This window comes from Populus alba, chromosome 11, assembly GCF_005239225.2.
Source record: "Populus alba chromosome 11, ASM523922v2, whole genome shotgun sequence".
Classification (NCBI taxonomy): domain Eukaryota; kingdom Viridiplantae; phylum Streptophyta; class Magnoliopsida; order Malpighiales; family Salicaceae; genus Populus; species Populus alba.
In genome coordinates, this window is record NC_133294.1 from 23,451,010 (window position 1) to 23,470,920 (window position 19,911).

Genomic DNA, 19,911 nt, shown 5'->3' on the forward strand with positions numbered 1-19,911 from the left:
TGAGGGATCTACTAGCATCTCATCCAACATCTACTTTGGTAACACATTAAGGAATGAGCCGTTATCAATAAGAACTTTGCCGATGAGATAATCTTTGCATCAAACTGTGACATACAGAGGTTTGTTGTGTCCAGTTCCCTCATCATCCAGCTCATCTTTAGTGAAATACAAGTAATTGGTAGCATGAATCCTCCCTACTAGATGCTTCATAGCCCTTTGTTCAATATCTTGGGGCATATAAGCCTTATTCAGTACTTTTTGTAAAGCATTGCAATGCGACTCAGAGCTGAGTATTAATGACATGATGGAAATCTTGGTAGGAGTTTTCTTCAACTGATCCACTATACAATACTCACTATACTTCATCACCTTTAGGAACTCATTTGTCTCTGCCTCACTTACAGGTTTATTTACCTCAAGCTCTTTATCAAGGTCAACCACCTCTTTATCCTTAGCTTTTCTTTGCTTCTCTAATTCCTCAGGTGTGAAACAATGGCCAATTTAGCTTAGTCCACTTATCTTAGTTTGGAAAAAAGGTAAGGGAGCTTCAATATTTGACGTATAACCATAATTGCTAGGCATTATTTTATAGTCTGCTTTGTTTACATATGAGGTCATAGTCAATACCAACTTTGAGAGCCCATTATCTGTTGATTGGACCTTACACTTCTCCATATTCTCTATCATCTCTATCTTTTCATTGTCCGTTATACCCTCAATTCTTAGCTCTCCTAGAGTCAACATTCTTGTAACCTTTTGATGAAACTTGATACATTCATCAATGTGATGCACTTTTTTTTTATGGAATGGGCAAAAGTCACCTTTCCCCGTGCATCATTTAGTCGATTTCTCTAAGTGTCCAGACTATACCAACATACCATATAGCCTTGTCATGGTCATGTTTAGAACTTTCCCTTTGTTACCAATCTCCATGGCATTCACCCCACTACTACCAGCAACATGTTTGGGTAAAGGATTTGTATTCATATTAGGCGAATCCTCAAAAGTGACCCACCCAACTTTGATTAGTTGTAACACCCTTTTCTTAAAGGCAACAAATGTCTCAATGCTATGACCTGCATTACCAACATGGTATTCACACGTCAATTCAGGATTATAACAGGTAGGGAAAGGTGGTTGCATAGGTGGTATCGGTATAGGATCTATCTGCTCGATATTTATCAATTTAGCATACAACTCCTTTAGGGTTATTGGTAAGGGTGGTAATTGTTCTTCTGGTTGTCGGTTGTTTCTCCTTTGGTAATTGCTTTGGTTATTTGCTAGGAATTTTGTTTGATTGGGTTGGTTTGGGATGGAGGGTTTAACAAAGTTGATACTAGTGACTTGGGAGGTATGTGTTTGGTAGTTTTGGTAGTTTTTGTTTTTTCCTTTATATCCGCCTTCTAGGTTATTCACATCAGTTTCCTTCCTTTTTCCAACGAAACCTTTCTTCTTTACAGGTTTCACAATTCTCCCACCCTGGATTTCTTGTTCAATCCTCTCGGCAATCTACATAGTATCATAAAAATGCTGGGTTGAGCTACCCATAAGATGCTCGTAGTATAGAGCCTTAAAAGTATTGGTGAATACTGTCACTATTTCCATTTCTATTAGTAGAGGTTGCATATAGATGGCTTTGCCTCACCACTTTTGAGCGTAGCCCTCACGAACTTTTGACTTCCTTTCTCCATGGTCATAAAACTAGTCCTATCAAGAGCGATCTCTAGATTGAACTTGTATTGCTTTTAAGAAAGCATCTGCCTCATATACCAGCTAAAGGAAGACCCTGTTAGGCTATCTTTGGAATAAGTAAATCAACATCTTATCATCGTGGATAACTTTTACCATTTTGTTATAGTAGGATCGAAGATGAGTATTTGGGCATTACATCCCAATATACTTAACAAACTCTGGTACCTTGAACTTCTTTGGTATTACAATGCTAGGTATTAAGCACACTTCAGCTGCCTTAATATGGTCAAATAAATCATTTCCTTCAACCGCCCTTAACCTCTCTTCCAGAGTAGTCCACTTATCATCCCTCACACGATTAGAAAATCTGACGTCAAATGGATCTTTGTTTGTTAAATCCATTGCAATGGAAATTTGATCGTGCTGAACAGGATCAAGATGCTACTTATTCGAAGTATTTGCCCCTATATTCTGAAGAGTAACAAGGGTTTGAGCTGCTAGTGGTGCTTCATTGGGTTGGGTAGATGTTCCTTCTCCATCTTTACCTCTTAACAGTTGCTCGAGTAGACCAATTAGGTGTATGACATCATTCTAAACTCCCTCTAGCTCTCCCTAGTACTGAGCTTCAAGGTGTGACCTCTCTTCGTCTTCCATCCTTTTTCTTAGTCGAGTGTTGTGGATTCTAGAAGGGGGACGTATGTTTCACAACCTGTAGTGCATGCATAGACTTATAAGGAAATACATGATATAATGCATGATTATGATGAGACTACTTTCCATATCAAATATGGATGTGGCCTTTCCATGAATGATTGATGGCCACCACCTCATAAACATAGATTCACTTGTCACATTGCTTGTTAGGAGTAATGCCTTTCGAGTTGTTTGCTTCAGTAAGCTTGAATCATATTCATCAAGAGACATATTTTGCACAAAAGATGGGTCAATGCCCTTCTCATTAATGCTTGATAAGTTCATTACATTTTTTGAAAATATAAAGGAAATACAAATACATTAATCTATTTCTTCCACCACCTCTCTAACCAAAGGTAAGAAGGCAAAGCTGTGGTTCTCAATTTTCTCCAAAAAGGCATCAGTTTCAGCTAAACTTCAGCGATAGTGAATAATGTCTTCTCTCACATTTTGAGCATTGTGTCTAATAATCTGAGCATGTGCAGCCGCTTCGTCCATTTGCTCATCCATCTTGGTCATCTTCTTTTATGAGCAACATATTGGTTTTGTTCAAAGCATCATTATTGGCGTCGATTTTATCCTTGTGTTTTTCCATTGTTGCTAGCTTCTCATCCAAATACTTCACCTTTTCACGTTCCTTGTCAAGCTTTATCCTCAGAACTTTCATCTCATTCCTCTTAGCCATTAACTCTACCTCTACAGCTTCAACAACTTTTTTCTTACTTTTCTCTCTTGCAAACTCAGTCAACTTGCTTTCCACCTCCATATATTTCTCACTTAATTCCTCATATTTTCGAATTCTATCCATCAGATCAGCCTGAACTTGTGCAAATTTCTCTCGGTAATATTCTGCACTTCCTTGACAATTAAGTCAATCTTCAATTCTTCAAGTTCAGAGCAGCTTTGCATCTAGTCCAAACTCAATCCTTTTAGCTCCTTCTCACTTTCTTCTCTAGCAATCTTCTCCTCTACTAGATTCAACTCAAGTTTTGATATTCTTGTATCTCTAGACTATATTTGCTCATCTAGAAAGGCTCTCCTTTTATCCCCTTCAAGCATCATTTCTTCTAACAACGCCTTGTTTTTTTTTTTTTTTACTCTTGCTCAATTCTATCTAAAGCTTTTCCACTTGTCCTCTCAGCTCTTCTTCACTACTGATCCTTTTCCTTTTACTCGACTCTTTAACAACTTGGAAAGATCTGACCCCCGAGTAAGGCATGGCTGAAGTAGATAAGTCTCTCCATCTTGTATATTCTTCACTGGCATTTGGATCCCTTAAACCTTCCATCTCAATGAAAACCAGATGCTTCCAATCTTGTTTGATGATCTCCAAAACTTCTTGTGTAATGGGATCTTTAAACAAACCAAAGAATTGAGCAATTCCCATAGTCCTCGGAACGAATTGTATGCCCTTAAGTTGTCTTATTAGAAGGGCAGGAGTATAACTTACATAACCTGTGATCCCTACCAAAGGCACCCAACATCTTTGCCCATAACTCACTAGGACTCCACTACCGTGACCTATGGGGCTCTCCACTTGAAATCACTATCAAGCAAAATTTCTAGTTTGCCTCCCCAACCTTGGTTGTCTAAATCTCCTCATTCTTCTTCTTCCACTATCCTCAATGGTCTTTGGTTGAACTACAAAAAATTATTGAAGACAAGCTTTTTCGTCTTAATATGGCTAACCATCTAGATATACAACAACTATATGCAACACATCATTGCTCCTTTTTTGATCCTTATACAATGGTTAAGTGTCAGGATGGTTTTAGCTAAAATAGCAGGCATTGGATTGATTTGTGTTTTCTCATATTCTACATAAATAATAGTGGCATCCAAACTTATTACACCTATTTGGTTTGGGAAAAACATAAGGTCAAACATGCCTAGGGCAATCAATCTCTCCTTTTCTGATCTTGCCTTCTTTTCTAGTTTAATTTCTAGCATCTTCATTTTAGACTGGTGGCATTCTTCTCCAAAAACAATTCCAAGTTGGAGATTCTGAGCAGCCTTAATAGTTTGGGGATGATCTTGTCAAATCTCAAAGGAAAGTAAATCCTACATAGATGGTTTGGAAACTCAGCCAATATCACACATTCCTTCATATTGGGACATAGGTCTATGCTCCTAAAAGAAAATCATAAAAAATCCGAATCCTAAAAGTGAACTAGAGCTCACACAACCGAGTTTCAAACTTCTACCTTTGTAATCTCTACCAAACGTCCATATTTCCTAAGAAATGTAATCTCATCCACATTCTGGAAGTGAGCTATTAACTTGCTCACCTCATTCACTGTGCAATTCAGATTCTTGATTGGTGATAGCTTCTTAGCATCACTCCTAAGGCAGTCTCCTTTAGTCAATTATGATAGTTTAGAAATTTTCCCATATTCAATGATTGAAAATTTAGCAATGGTGGCCATTTTGTTCACAAGTCCTGCAATTCAAAATGCTTTGGGGTTAGGCTTGTTTTGATGCAAAAAGATATTATGGAGCATACACCTTAAGGATAGGTTCTAGTTCTTTTATGTGAGACATAGGGTAGGTCTACTACTTGGTCTCTAAAGAGGGTCTCTTACTGTCCCAGTGATCACCCCTGTAAAGGCAATATGGGGGCTTAGTAGATAGGGGGATGACACGTATACCAATCACTACCAGTCTAAGCACTCAGCAAAGAGTTGGGGTTTACACAAACTTAAACCTTGACTCAAGTCATAAGGCAAGCTGTTAGTCCCCCACCTAACTTAAAGTTTAATGTGTGTGGTTTAAAAAAGATAATAATAATAAAAGTGATGCATGACAGGATGTAATAAAATCTATATCCATATCCAATATACCATGCATGACAGGATATAAAGATGCATTCTAAATCTTTTAATCAAAGTAAACCATTCATAGCAAAAAGAAAACAAAAACCAATAATACATAGCATAAACAAAAAAACTACCAAGCCTAGTCCAAGGGTCCCCAGTGGAATCATCATCCTGTCGTACCCTCTCGAGAGCTCGACGTGAGGTGACCTTTCTTGGATCGGGGGATTGATGTTGAGGTCTTTGTTTGTAAAAAAAAAGGAGTTGTCACTTAGTATTATGGTCACTAGAAAACATAACTAGTCTTTTAGAGATTCGAAGGAAAGGGACTGGTTGCGTAAATGGAAGGTTTTAGCACCCGTAGTACACCTTACCTAAGGTAAGTTGCTCGGTGTTTGGTTTGCCTTATAATTGCTATGGTGTTGGTGTTTCCTAATCAGTTTTCCTAGGATGAGTTTGCTATGATGAATGGACTTGGGTTCAAAGTCTAAAAGAAAGAAAAAACCCTTGGCCAATATAGATATGTCTATAGTGTGCAAAGGAGAACCGATGCAGATCTCTTAAAATTTGTGTTTGATTTGAAATAAATTTACAACCTATGAATTAAGAGACAACTAAAATAGAAATCTAAGGAGATTCAATGTGCTTAAAAGCTCATTTTTCCCTTTAGTATTTCAAGTATTTATAACTCGTAAATTGCAAGGAAAAGAAAAGAAAAAACTAAGTTAGAAATCTAAGAAAATTCAAGGTGTTTTAAAAGCCTATTTTGCCTTAGTATTTCATACTTTTACGACCTAGAAACCGTGGAATCAAAATTTAAAATGTCTCCAATTATAATTAAGGCTTCTTTCAAGGATGTGCAATTAAATTGTTCTAAATAACATTTTGGGCATAAACCTACTATTATGTTAAAAATGAACAAGTTAGATTACTCTTAACAATACTTCAGACATTTACCTTTCATAGGTTTCTTTGCCCTTATATTATTAAGAAAATAATGACTTATTATTCCTAGAAAAGTATTTTGGATATTAACCACTTGGGGTTTCTTTATCCAAATATTAAAAGTAAATAATAGCAAATTATTTCGAATAATATTTTGGATATTAACCTCTTTGGGATTTCCTTATCAAAATATTAATGGTGAATAAAATTATTCCCACTAATATTTTGGATATTAACCCATTTGGAAGTTCTTTATCCAACTGTTAATGGTGAATAAAGAAGAATTCCCCAAAAATATGATTTTTATATTTTTGGAATATTAGCCAATACCCTTTGGAATTTACAAACATGTTGTAAAATCCAAAATGCAAGAAAATAATTTTTTGTGTTTAAGAAATCCATGCTAAAATACATTTTCTTTTAAACTTTGAATATTTTTTTTAAAGAGAAATGTTTAAAATATGTTAGGGTATTGTTTGTATGCAACAGACAAGAAAACATTTTTATAATAATCAAAACACAAGCATCACAATAATCACAATTAAAACAACAAACCATCACATATATTTCTAACATTGCAAGACTTAAATAGTGCATGTAAAACAAAGCAAGAGGAACTTGACAGAGGAAAAAAAACTTTCCAAAGCCAAATCTCATTAAACAGACTTCGGTCCATCAACTAAAACTCAAAACCTAAACATAGCATGACCTATTATTTTCAACATAAAGGAGTAAGTCTGTGTACACATGAAAGTCACAGCTTTGAGCCCAATCTTATAGCAGAACCCGTGACTCACGCCCCATTTTCTTAATCTCAGGTATTGCCATAATTGTTTCATGTAAAGGAAAAAACTTGAACAACATGCCTTTGTACCACGTATGTTAAAGACTATAACTATAGACCAACGACCATCTACCTCCCTTCTCATAGAAACATAAATGAAAATGTGAACCAAACCCCAGCCTTGAATGCAAAAGACACCCTCTCATGTTTTTCTTTGTGGATAAAAGTAAATCCATGTGGAAGACATTCCTATACAAATCCCAGTCAAGGAGGCACTGAGTAGAGGGAGGAAGGGACAATGAAGACCTTTAAAACCCACGGTCTTTCATAGCAATAGAACAAGAAAAGAGCACACAAATTTAACATAAACAGTAATCCAAACTCAAAATCATGGAAGAAACAGTGGGCAAGCATAACACTTTTTGTCCAAAGAGAAACTAAATATCTAGAGCAAAAGAAGAAACAGGTTTTGGAATAAAACAAACCACAAAAAGTTTGAATATAGCAAGGAAGAAAAAGCTGGAAACTAATACCTGCAGATCCTGCTTGTTTGAATGCAGAAGATGAAGTACAGATAGATAGAAAAGCCTTTACCTTTCTACCTCTAAAAACCAAAGAAAGCCTTCCTCTTTTTTATGTTAGGAGTTTTAAAAAACCTTTAGATTTTGTGAACTCTTTTTTGGCAATGTAGGATAGATTGGAGATAATCTTCCCTCTCATTCTTGTTTTTTTTTTTTTTTTTATGTTTCTCTAACCTCAGCCTTATGCTTGTTCTCTATGTTTTTCTTCACTCTTTCTTTGCATCTCTCTCTACTTCCCCTCTTTTTTTTTCTTCAACAACTCTTTTATATAGATAAGCAAAAAGTTGGAAACTACCCTAACATCCTCTCATCCCAGTCGTCGGTGTTAAGGTAAGCAAAGAAATGGCCACGTAATCCAGTGTGGTAGAATTTTTGTCATTTTCGAATCCTATCCCTTTTTTTGTTTCTTCGAGCCCAACCAGGTTTCTTCCAATTTCATATGCAATTAAGTTCCTTATTTCAGCAATTTTTTCAACTCAACCCTTGGTCAAGAAAAGTCATTCACATTGGCCCGCAATTTGTCTTCAAACTTTAAGTATCTTGCAATTAGCTCCCTTGAATCAGACCTGCAAACTTGGGCTAGAATCCTTGTTGCGACAGGATTCTCTGCTTTCACATGAGATATTCAAATATAAATATCTTGAGCTTCATATATCTAAATCAGGCGATTCAAACACCCAATTTTTTCGACACATACAAAAATACAACTTTCATGAAGGATTCAAAGTTATATAAAATCATTTTGAAGAAAAGAATCTGATCGCAATCTGGTTAGTCAAAATGGGTCTCTTGATCTGATTCAGAAACTGATAATGTCGAGCATGCCAATATGACTAAGAGTCTGACATAAAAATAGTTATCCCTAGGACCCAATAAAGGTGAAAATCAATTCTTTAACTTGTCATAAATGAAATAATATAGTTGGGTTGGTCAGATATTACACGAAACCAAGTCAAAATCAAGGTCGAAGTTGAAACGAGGTTGGTTTACAACAGAATTGTGACAGCAACAGAATCAGTTTTCAGTACAAATTCTGAGGGATTTTTCTAACCTTAAAGACGAGATAAAAAAGGAATAAATTTAGCATTATAAATAATCCTAATTAGCCTAAGATCTGACAATTTCGATAGCAAAGGAGAAGGATAAAGAGAGTAGAAGACGGTTGAAACAGGGTTTGAAAAACATTTCTTTCTTTTCTGCTTTTATCAATTTCCTAGCAATTGTGAACTAAAACTCATGCCTTCAATTCAAAAGGGATATACACCATCTTTATTAGCACGTGATGATTTGATATTGTTGTTGGTTTATTAAATGGGTTGTGTGGTGAAGAAATTATTTTAGTGATGGATTGATATTGTGGTTGGTTAATTAAATGGGTTGTGTGGTGAAGAAATTATATTAGGGATAAATTGATATTGTTCTTGGTTAATTAAATGGGTTGTTGGACACCTTGAATTTTTTTCTAAACACTAAATATTTAAATTATCTCCCCGATCAATGAAATTTTATGCGTTATGCTGATAAAATTTTCTATGATAATTTATTCGATGAATGGGTGGCTGGTGGGCTAGTTATCCTGGTAAGGGACTGGTGCCCTATGAATGGGCAACTGGTGGGCCAGTTATCCTGGTATGGAACTGATGCCCTGTGAATGGGCATGAACAATTTTATATTTTAGATTATAGATTATGTGATTAGTACTTGGAAGATGAGTTTTAAATTTGGAAATTTCTTTATGAATATATATATATATATTAAACGCTCTAATTGACCATGATTATCTTTTACATTATTGTGCAGGTTCATCTCAATATCACACATCCTAATAGCCTTAGTGATTACTCTTATTACTAGTAGCTCTCTTTTGGACATATAAATCAATATTAATAATAAATACTTGTATATTTTTTGAAGGTCATTTTGTTGTATATATATGCACTTAAATGGATTAGTCTAATTAAACTTATACTCTAATGTGTAATTATTTTTCTAATTATAATGGTGATATATACATATACATGTAAGCAGCGTAGTTAATATCGTTTGTTTAATAATTATACTTAAAAGATTCAATATGGTGGAAGGAGGTACATTAAATTTATAATCTATGATTATGTATATAATTGTTGAGATAATTGTCTTTTATATATATATATATATATATATATATATATAGTTAACATGATCATTCTTTTGGTTGATATGTTGGAGAATGTGAAATATTGTTAATTGAGATATGTTGGAGTATAATAAAAACATTGAATTGTGAAAATGGTTTATTAAGAACGGTTGTTGATTTTGTCGATAACTTGGGATAGGTTAAATTAGAGGAAACCTTGCTGAAATTTTTGTTAAAAAAAAAATCTTGAATTTTCAAATATATTGTTAGAAATTTTGGGGCTGTTACATTCTCCACTCTCTGTTGCTACACAATCCGATCCTTCGATAGGTTCTCCTACAGATTTGCAAATTTGTGTCAATCTCTCCTCATATCCTCTCTAGTAGCTCACAGTTTCAGATTCTTCTCCACCTAGACCTGTCGCATGTCAGCGTCCCATGGTCATCCATCCCCAGCTACAGAAAACCACCTTGCTCACAACGTCTACAACTAATTTTGCTGCTCCAATATGTTAGGTAATGTCTCCTCCTGCCTTTGAACCCATTGTTTTTTCTGATGTTGACAGGTATAAGGCTTGGCATGGTGCTATGCGCTAGAAAATTTAGGCCTTGCGCTCTTATAACACCTAATCCTTGGTTCCCTTTCATCCTTTGATGAATGTTGTTGGTACTCGATAGGTGTATATGATAAAACATCGTGTTGATGGCAACATTGAGAGGCATAAGGCGCACCTGGTTGCTAGAGGTTTTACTCAGTAAGAAGGCATTGATTACTCTGAAACTTTCAGTCCTGTTATCAAGTAGGTTACTGTCAGATTATTCTTCTCCATTGTGGTTTTGTGTAATTAGAAGATTCATTAGGTTGATATCTATAATGTCTTCCTCAATGTTCTTGATGAAGAAAACTACATGAAACAACCTATAATTTTTGTTGACTCTACCCTTCCTTCTCATATGTGCAGATTGCATAAGTTGTTATATGGTTTAAAACAGCCTCTGCGAGCTTGGTACACCTGTTTGAGTGATTTTCTGCTCTCTATTGGCTTTCAAGCTTTCAAGGTTAAGACCTCCTTATTTATCTTCTCTATTGGTGCTGATATCTTTTATCTCCTGGTTTATGTTAATGATATTTTGCTTACGGGTAGCAACTTGACTATGCTTTACTGCTTAATACAGCTGCTAAGCTCAGAGTTTAAGTTTCGCGACTTAGGCATTGTTCATTATTTCATAAGCATTGGGGTTCAGTCCACCGGTATAGGTATGATGCTACGACAACATAAATATACGCTTGACATCCTTACTCGGGCTGGTATGATCTTTTGCAAACCTATTGATATTCATATCTCTACCTCCAAAGCTATTATATTGCCAGATCCTTTGTTTTTTATCCTACACGGTTTCGTCAAATTATGGGTGCTCTTTAATATTTCACCTTTACGAGACTAGACATCTGTTTTGCTATTAACAGAGTCTATCAATTCATGCATGCTTCTACAGATTCTTATTGGGTTGCTGCATTTTGCGTTATCTTTAAGATACGGCAACCTATGACTTGCAGTTTCTCTTTTTCATTACATGACTTTACGAATGCAGATTGGGTAGGTAGTATTAATGATCATAAATTTATGGGTTGTTACCTTGTTTTCTTTGGTCAAACGTCGATTTTGTGAAAATTAGGTAAGCAATGTATAATTGCTCGCTCCTCTACTGAAGCTAAGTATAAAGCCTTAGCAGACGACACTGCTGAGGTTATTTGACTTCAGTATTTATTGATAGATCTACATATCCCTTCTATTCTGCTCCTACCATTTAGTGTTTTACTTCTAGTGTTACTTATTTATCTGCGAATTCTAGGGTTGCAAAGAAAGAGATTCAGATTCGTTTTATCTTATCTCAAGATTAACTTCTTGATGTCTTTACTAAACTACTTTTTACTGCTTCTTCTAAGCTACTTTCTACTGTTTCTTTTACTGCTTTTCGCTTCAAGCTTTCGGTCGATTCTCCACCCTCGGCTTGAGGGGCATATTTATTATTATATATTACCCTACATATATAAATAAAAAAATAATTAGTTAACTAATAACTTAACCCTCCTACTTTTTCTCCATACATTTGAACATAAGAAATAATAATACTGCTGGGTCTGCCCGCGGAGAATCATTTTAACTCTAACTATGATTATTGAATTGAATGATGAATACGCAAGGGGGCAAAAAGAGTTATTGGTGGCCGCAAATGATACAAGCTAATACATCCATGATTGTAATAATTGCTTGTGGGCCGGGGTAGAGAGCATGAGTAGTCTTGAATATATCAAATGATGTAAGCAGTGATAGAAATAGGAAAAGCAAAGGCCAGCAGCAGCAGGAGGTTAAACGTCTGAATCAGATGGAATGCCATATATATATATATATCGGATGATTTGATTCTATCTATCAATATTCATGGCCTGCAATGCCATGCGTGCACCAACCCTAGATAGCCCTAGGCAAGCCCTCAGTAATAATCTTAACTTGAACACGTAACCTAAAAGCTTTTGCTTTTGCTATGCTATGTTAGTGATCATCTTATCAGTGTCAGCTATCAAAAGCGATCCAGCTTCTAAAAGCTTATTTTGGAATCTTTCTGCCTTTCTGCTAAATTCCACAAGCCTTCCCCTCCCTTCCTTTCATCATGCGATGCCAATTTCCATGTCAAGAGGTGTGTGTATATATACAATCAAATTTATGGTATATACATATAAATGGGGTACTTATTAAATTCACAGTATACAGTAGCTAGTACTAGCTAAATTGATATGTAATTAGCAAGTTGATGATGAGAAAGCTGGTGGTCGCATCATATCGATCAAAAAACAATTAATATTATGTGCTAGAATATGGATTATAAGTAGTAGTGGTCCTTATTGAGAAGTTTAATTTAAAAAGAATCAAATAACCACGTACGAGCAGGACACGAACAAGCAGGAGAGCGAGAGGGTTTTGATCATATATATGGGGTTGCAGGGTGTTATAGGAGGCAAGAACAGGTTTATTTTTGGAAGTTCGATGATTTTGTTGTTGAGGGGACAAAGGACAGATATTAGGGTTATTAATGGTGCAGATATGAAAGACAGCGACAGGTATATACGGGTACTTATCGCAGAAAACAAGACAGAAACCTAGCGAGCTCACGCATATATGCATTTGCATTCCCTCTTTACAACACACCTGCGTGTGTGTTTATATATATGTATGTATGTATGTATGTATGTATGTATGTATGTATAGAGGGAATTTTGGGGAGCAATTGTGGGCTCTCTCTCTTCATCGTTCGTTTCCAAAAAATAATCAGACAAACTGATGATCAAGTCTTCAGCATCCACGATCCATCCTAGCTACATTTATTTTCCTTAATTAATGGTAAGAGTGAACACACACACTAAGACAGCAGTATAAATTAGTTAAAAAAACAGCACTCTTAATTAAGTACCTCATGTATATTTGGCTCAATGAAAAGTGAGGCTAGCATGGATTATCATCATTAAAAATAAAATCAAAACCAGCACCCTAATATTACACGAATTAATTAATTAACAGACAAAGAAAACTCTCTTGGCCAAGAAGAAGAGAAGCTACTTAATTTGTCAGTGGAAACTGATTGTCGTTTTCCTAGTCAATATAATAATACCTATCTTATCATGCGAATACAAAACATTTAATTAATTGGATTAACTGAATCAGTATGTAATTAATTAATTAATCAACAAAGAAAGAAAAAGGTCAGTAGTCCTCAATACCTAAATATAAGACAAATAAATAAGTAGCCCTCAATACTAATGTATTGATGTATACGAGGACACATTAACAAAGGAAGGAAAAAAAAACCCAAAAATCCCATGTTTCAACGTACGAACGTGTGTACATAAACACACATTACAAAAAAAACTATGAGTACTCCACATTTTACTGTTGATTGGATCAATAAAAAATACCTTTTACTTAAAAAAAATTAAATAATATCTTCTAGGTGTATAAAAATATTTTTAATAGAATTAATTTGTTATTATCATATTCATTGAGGTTAAATAAATATTTTTACATTTTAAATAAACAGTGTAATGACTTATCCTTAAAAGTTAAAAAAAAAAAATATGAAGCTTTGTATAAGAGTTTTTTGGTATTTTTAAGCTTCAAATGCATGGTAAAATAATTGTATTGTCCTTACATTTCTAAAAAATAAAACCAACGGATAGTGTCAATTGGATCTTTTCCATATTTTGGGTTATTATTTATTTAAATAAAGAACAATTAGGTCTTTGAACATATATAAAAATAATTAAAAATTAAAAAGTTACTAGTGCGTGGGAGGCGTCCACACCATGTCATCATTCATTACGGCGTTGGAAAAGACGTGTTGTTTTCTACACAGTGGTATGATGCATATCAATGGTGGAGGTACAATTGATCTTTGATTAATGTATTTTTTTTTTATTTCTTTTTTTTCTCCCCACACCTTGATTTTCGTGCTAGCCATTTCAAAAATTAAATATATCCTCTAGTTGATGTTCACTTCAATTTTTTTTTTATTTCTTTGATAACTATTTGTTTTGTTTTTAATGTTTTTTGAAGTTTTTTGTTTTAAAATTTCATCCCTAGATCTTTTATTGATTTTATTTTTTAATATAATTTGGTCATCATTCTTTTAATTGATTTTTTTAAACCTTTTCTTGATTTTTTTTGTTTTAATTTCACCCCTAAACATTTTATTTCATTTAATTTTTTATTCAATTTCGGTCCTTATTATTTTTATTTCTATTTTATTTTATAATTTAGTCCCTAATTATTTTCTTTCATTTAGTTTTTATACAAGGATTGGTCTCATGACCCGGGTCACCGATTTAAAAGATTATCTTGATTTAACTTTGGTTTTTTGAAGTTATTTTTTTTTAATTTCATCATTGAATATTATGTATTGAGCTTCATTATTTGTTACACTTTCCTTCCTGAGGGGTTATGCCATTCTCTTATCCTTGGTTGTGAGATAATTAAGTTAAACCGGTTTACTCGATTTTTTTTATGGTATTTTTTTTTTTAAATTGATTTATTTTTAACTTTATCATTTAAAATTAGGTTATTGAGCCTTGAAATTTATTGTTTGTTTCACTTTCTTTTATGTGAGGTTATCCTAGATCCCGAATTAGTGAAGTTAACCCAAGTTGACTCTAATTTGTTTTATCAGTTTAGCTACAATTTTTTTTTTTCAGGTATGTTTTTTTTTTCAAAATATTTTTTTCCCAATCCAATGTCATGGGTCGTAGCCTAGTCAAGTTAATCTAGATTGAATCAAGTTTTTTTTTTTTAAAAAAAAAATTAATGTTTTTTTTTTTCAATTTCATCCCTTGACATTAGGTTTATTAAGCCTTGAAATTTGTGATTTTTTTTGCTTTCTTTTATGTGGGGTTATCATGGGTCGCGAGTTCGTTAAGCTAACTCGAGTTTACTCTGGTTTTTTTTTGTGACCTTTTTTTTAATTGATATAACTTTAGTCCTTTTTAATTTTTTTATCCCGATCTCATGATGCAGATTGTAGGTTAGCCATGTGAACCTAGGTTTTTTCAATAATTTTTTTTTTTAAATTGCTTTTTTTTTTTTCAATTTTATCATTTGATATTAAGTTGTTGAGCCTTGAGTTTTGTGATTTTTTTTCACTTTTATTTCTGCGAGATTATTCCAATCTCATATTCTAGGTTGTGTATTAATCAAGTTAACCCGAGTTGCCTCAAGTTATCATTACATAAATAATTTTTTTATGTTAGGAAGAATTTAACCCGTCCTGCAGCATAACAAAAAGCCACCTATATAGAAAAAAAAAAGCTAAAGTTTAAGGTGATCTCATTATACCCATAGCCATTTTTTCTATTTACTATAATAGTAAAATGATCATTTTGCCTTTTCCAGAAAAATCTACGTGCCTTTGTTGTAGGGATATTTTGTTCTTTTCATATAATGCATTAGTTATTAAAAATTTGTTCGGGGGTATAATTATATTTTTCATCTTCTTTACACAGTAAAATGATATAATTACCCCTATAATCAAAGAATGCAAACCTAGCAGGGAGGGGTGAATACGTCTTTTTGTTTGTTAATGTGCAATTAATGAATTGACAAGTATGATTATGGGGTCAAAAAATTTAAACCATATGTTTAGGGCCTTTAGGTTTTTTTTATGTTGTTTTTTTTTTTTGTAATTATCGAGGTAATCAAGGTTATATATGTCCTTTTTTGTTAATTAAATATCATTTAATTTAAAAGTTACTAGCATGTATGACGCTTTCCAGTGGCATAAAATTCCCTTTCATTGTGTCGTTGGATACGACATTGCATTCTCTTCCTCCCATATGACATGTGTCATGGATATTTTACGGTTTCTTGTCAGTCATCCTTTCTTTTTCCCCACTGTTCTCTTTCCTAACTAAAAACACACAAGTTATTTTTTTTTTTCTTATTATTTCAACTTCAATCTTTATTCTTTTGATTTTTAGTTTTTTTCATTGATATTTTTATTAAATTTTATTTATTTTCAATTTAATCCTCAATTCTAATTTTTCATATATATAATTTTTTTTAATTTGGTCCTTGTTTTAATTTCTATTTTTTTCCTTGGCTCTTTTGTCAAGGTTTTATTAGTTTTCAATTTTATCTTTCAATTCAAGTTTGTGATGTATTAGTTTTTCTAATTTGATCTTTATTTTTTTGATTTTTTATCCTTTTGTTCATTTGTTGTTTGTTTTCAATATTTTAACCCTCCAATCAAAGAATTACTCTTTCCCTCTAATTTATTTTCTATTTTGATTTTCACCCTTATTGTTTTAATTGCTATTTCTTATTTTAGATCCTTTCGTAAATGATTCCCCCCTCCTGTTTTCAACTTTTAATTTGTTGAGGATTGGATTTCTTGGTTTTTTTCATGTATGCTATTTTCGGTCTAATAACCCGTATCACAAGTTTTGAAATTTATCTATTGCATATTTTTCAAACTTGACTCGGGAGTTGACCTAGGGAATGTCTTGGTTCACGAGCTAGGTTGGTTGACCCAGGCCAACCTTTTTTTATATAAAATATGAAAATAACATCATTATGAGAAAAAAATAATAACAAAGAGAAAAAGGTTTGACTGGTTTTTTCCAATGCTAATTAGGTTGTGAGTCAATTTGATTTTTTGACTGGATCATTTTAGGTCAATTTTTCTTTTATTTTTGTTGAAATCCAGCCTAGTCTAGACCCTAGATCATCCGGGTCATAAGTTAAACTATCGAGTCGGGTTTCAAAACATTAATCTCTTGGGTTATTCCGATTTTACTACCCAAATTACAAGTTTTGCATGTCAAACCAAGTTGACTAGACTCTTATTATAAAGGTTACATGTTTATCAAAAAACAACTCGGGTTGGGATGGGCTGAATGTTTTTTTATTTTTTTATTTTTATATGTTTACTACCATTGCCAATTTCTTTGCTGCTATAAGCCCAGCCATTTCATTTTCTTATGTTTTTAGAAACGATAGACGCCTAGACTTCGCTTTTTTATGAAAAGTATACGGATATATGGCGGAGCACGTGGCCATAACTCGTACACCACTAATTAAAATTCTAAAAATGGGGAGTAATTAAACTTTAATTTGAACTACCCGAAAAAGAACCGATGGACCAAAGGTTGCATTAAACATGCATGCCTTGCGCAGGGAGTGCTGAATTCTAGCGAATTAGATGGGAGCCATATTGGGCTGCAGGTGGCCGGTGCGCTATGAAGCCAAAATTTAATATCCTTCATTGCATGTTAATATTACAATTGCATCGCATAATGTTAAGCCAACAGAACCGATGGATCAAGCCATCTGTCTAGAGAGTCAAGGATATCCATTGCATGTTAATATCCATTGCATGCGCACCCATATAGCTACAATCACAGCTGCAGGCTTGCGTGTGTGTGAGTATACAATGTTGATAATGGAACTTCGTTGTGGGGGTGGGTACTCACAAAAAAAGAGAACCATATATATATATATATATATATATATATATATATATGCGCAATTATTTAACAAAGTAAGCAGGTGTAATGGCAAGATCAGGTAGCAGAAAGGAACTAGACAATTAATATTCATTCATTCATTATATTTTCTTAATCTATAACTTTAGTGGAATTAATGAGCGGTTGAGGTCATAAATTAGTTAGCTACCTAGCTTTTACATTAATAATTGATTAGAAAGAAGGCAATTAATTTAGGTAGCTAGCTAGTGCCAGGAAGAGACAGAGAAGAGGGAATGATTCTGCCAACCTAAGAAGAAAGAATTGTTGAGAATCTGAAGCTGATAACCCTCTGAAGGATAATGGAGCCTTAGCAAAAGCTTGGCCTGTGAAAGTGCGAAGGGACTCAGTGGAACGTTCCTAAAACCTACACTCTTTAGCAACATTTCCCAAGTCTCAAACCTCTGGTGCCTTTCTCTTCTTCCCTCTCCTTCTGCTGCTACTATGTCCATTATTTCTCTCCCAAACCATATCTGCTCAACTGCCAGTCTCTCCCTGTTGTTTGGTGGTAGGGTTGCCTCCAAGGAATCGAAGAGAGCTGTGTAGTGATCCAAGGCCTCCAGGAACCTCTGCAAGAAGAGAGGGTGGTTGTGGTTGGCCTCCCTTTCAGCAACCGTCACTACCATGGGGTTCAAGGCCTTGATTTTATGGAGAAAAAGGAGCAGTTCACGAGAATCATCCTTAAGGAACCTGTGAAGATACAACACGCAGTTCACGGCGAGGGCTTCATCTGGGAGAAGAGTAATTGCTGATGGGAGATGGAGAGCAAGAGAAGTAGGATCATTGTTGAGAAGGAGAAGAGGATGAAATTGGAACCCGAGGCCTAAGGAGTGGGCAAATTTCAAAAGGCGGTCTCCAGTTCTCTGGAGAATGTTCAAATCATGGCCGGTTCCGGTGATTCGAAGCATTGGAGGGGGATGAAGAGTGTTGTTAGATCGGTCGGCCAAAGCTTGCATCAATGGAGGCCATTGCACCCCATGCATGATATCGAAGTCTATGATGTGAATGGCTTGCTGCCCTACTTGTATGGCTTCCAAGATAGCCTGATTGGCAGTTAGATGGCAGAACCTTATGAATGGGGTGATATGATTCAGGGACAAGTAGCAAGACCGAAGAGTCTCCTGATCCGTCGACTCATAGCTGATCATCATCATCATCTTGTTATTAGTATTAGTAGTACAAGGAGGAGGAAAAGGAGGACTGAAATCAAGAGGAGCAGTACTAGTTCTAGTGGGGGTGGAATGATGATTAAGGCGGAAAGAAAGGGCTCGAACAAATTGACGAACCAACCTCTCAGTGGAATCGCCGTAAGGAGAAGAGGTGGAGGATAAAAGGTGGGAGAAAAGGCGTTGAGCTGCGGAGAAGTCAGATTGAGAGATGAGGTCTGCGCAACTGACTAGCAATTGACGCATATGAAATGCCGTTGATGGAGGTGGAATCCCTTGTTCTTGATCTTGATGATCATGGGAATTGTTAGATGAACTCATCATGCTGCTGTGAATGTGACAGTGACCGTGAGCCAAGCATAATTATCCTTTTGGCATAATGCACTAGCAAGCTAGTGCTAGATTGTGTTTCGGTCATATAACATAATAGAAATATTGGAATGGAATACTATAGGGTATAATAAGAGATCATATATATATATATATATATATATGAATGGATTAGAAATTAATTTCCTGTTGCTTGGGGAACCAGAAGGATTATAACTCTCTATAGCTAACTAGGCTAAGCTCGCCTATCTCTCTCTAATAAAGAGTTTATGAAGATGATTAAATTAAAAACCAAACTAGCTAGGTGTGTGCGAGCGTCTATATATAAAAGAAGCACGTACTTGGGTCGGAAAAAAGAGGCGCGGCCACTTCCAGGGTCGAATTGCATTCTTAATTTGCTACACAAATAACCATGTAGTGAAGATGCGGGCAGCAGAGTTTGCATTAATACGATAAGAGCATGAAATAGTTTGCCAAATACAGGGAAGAAGTATGTGTTACTAGCTAAGCTTAGCAATAGTTGTCTTTATATATATATATCGACATAACAACAATAAAAAAAAGAGTTTTGGAAAGAAGAAAAAAAATCCTAACTAGCTATTCTTCGTTAGAGAATAAGTTAAAGAAAAATAGGAGGCTTAACCTTTAGTTAGTCAACCTTTTCTATTTATATATGTAGAGCAATATACAATAGTTAAGATAAAGATTACAACACTAGAGT

The 19,911-nt window shown here is 34.6% G+C and overlaps 1 protein-coding gene across 1 annotated transcript; it reads right to left on the bottom strand.

The window, feature by feature from the left end:
* Positions 1-17,689: 17,689 nt before the first annotated feature.
* Positions 17,690-19,286, bottom strand: LOC118029415 (scarecrow-like protein 18). Its single transcript, XM_035033290.2, has one exon. The coding sequence runs from the start codon at positions 19,182-19,184 to the stop codon at positions 17,901-17,903; it is 1,284 nt and encodes a 427-aa protein (XP_034889181.1). The 5' UTR covers positions 19,185-19,286; the 3' UTR covers positions 17,690-17,900.
* Between the last annotated feature and the right edge of the window lie 625 nt (positions 19,287-19,911).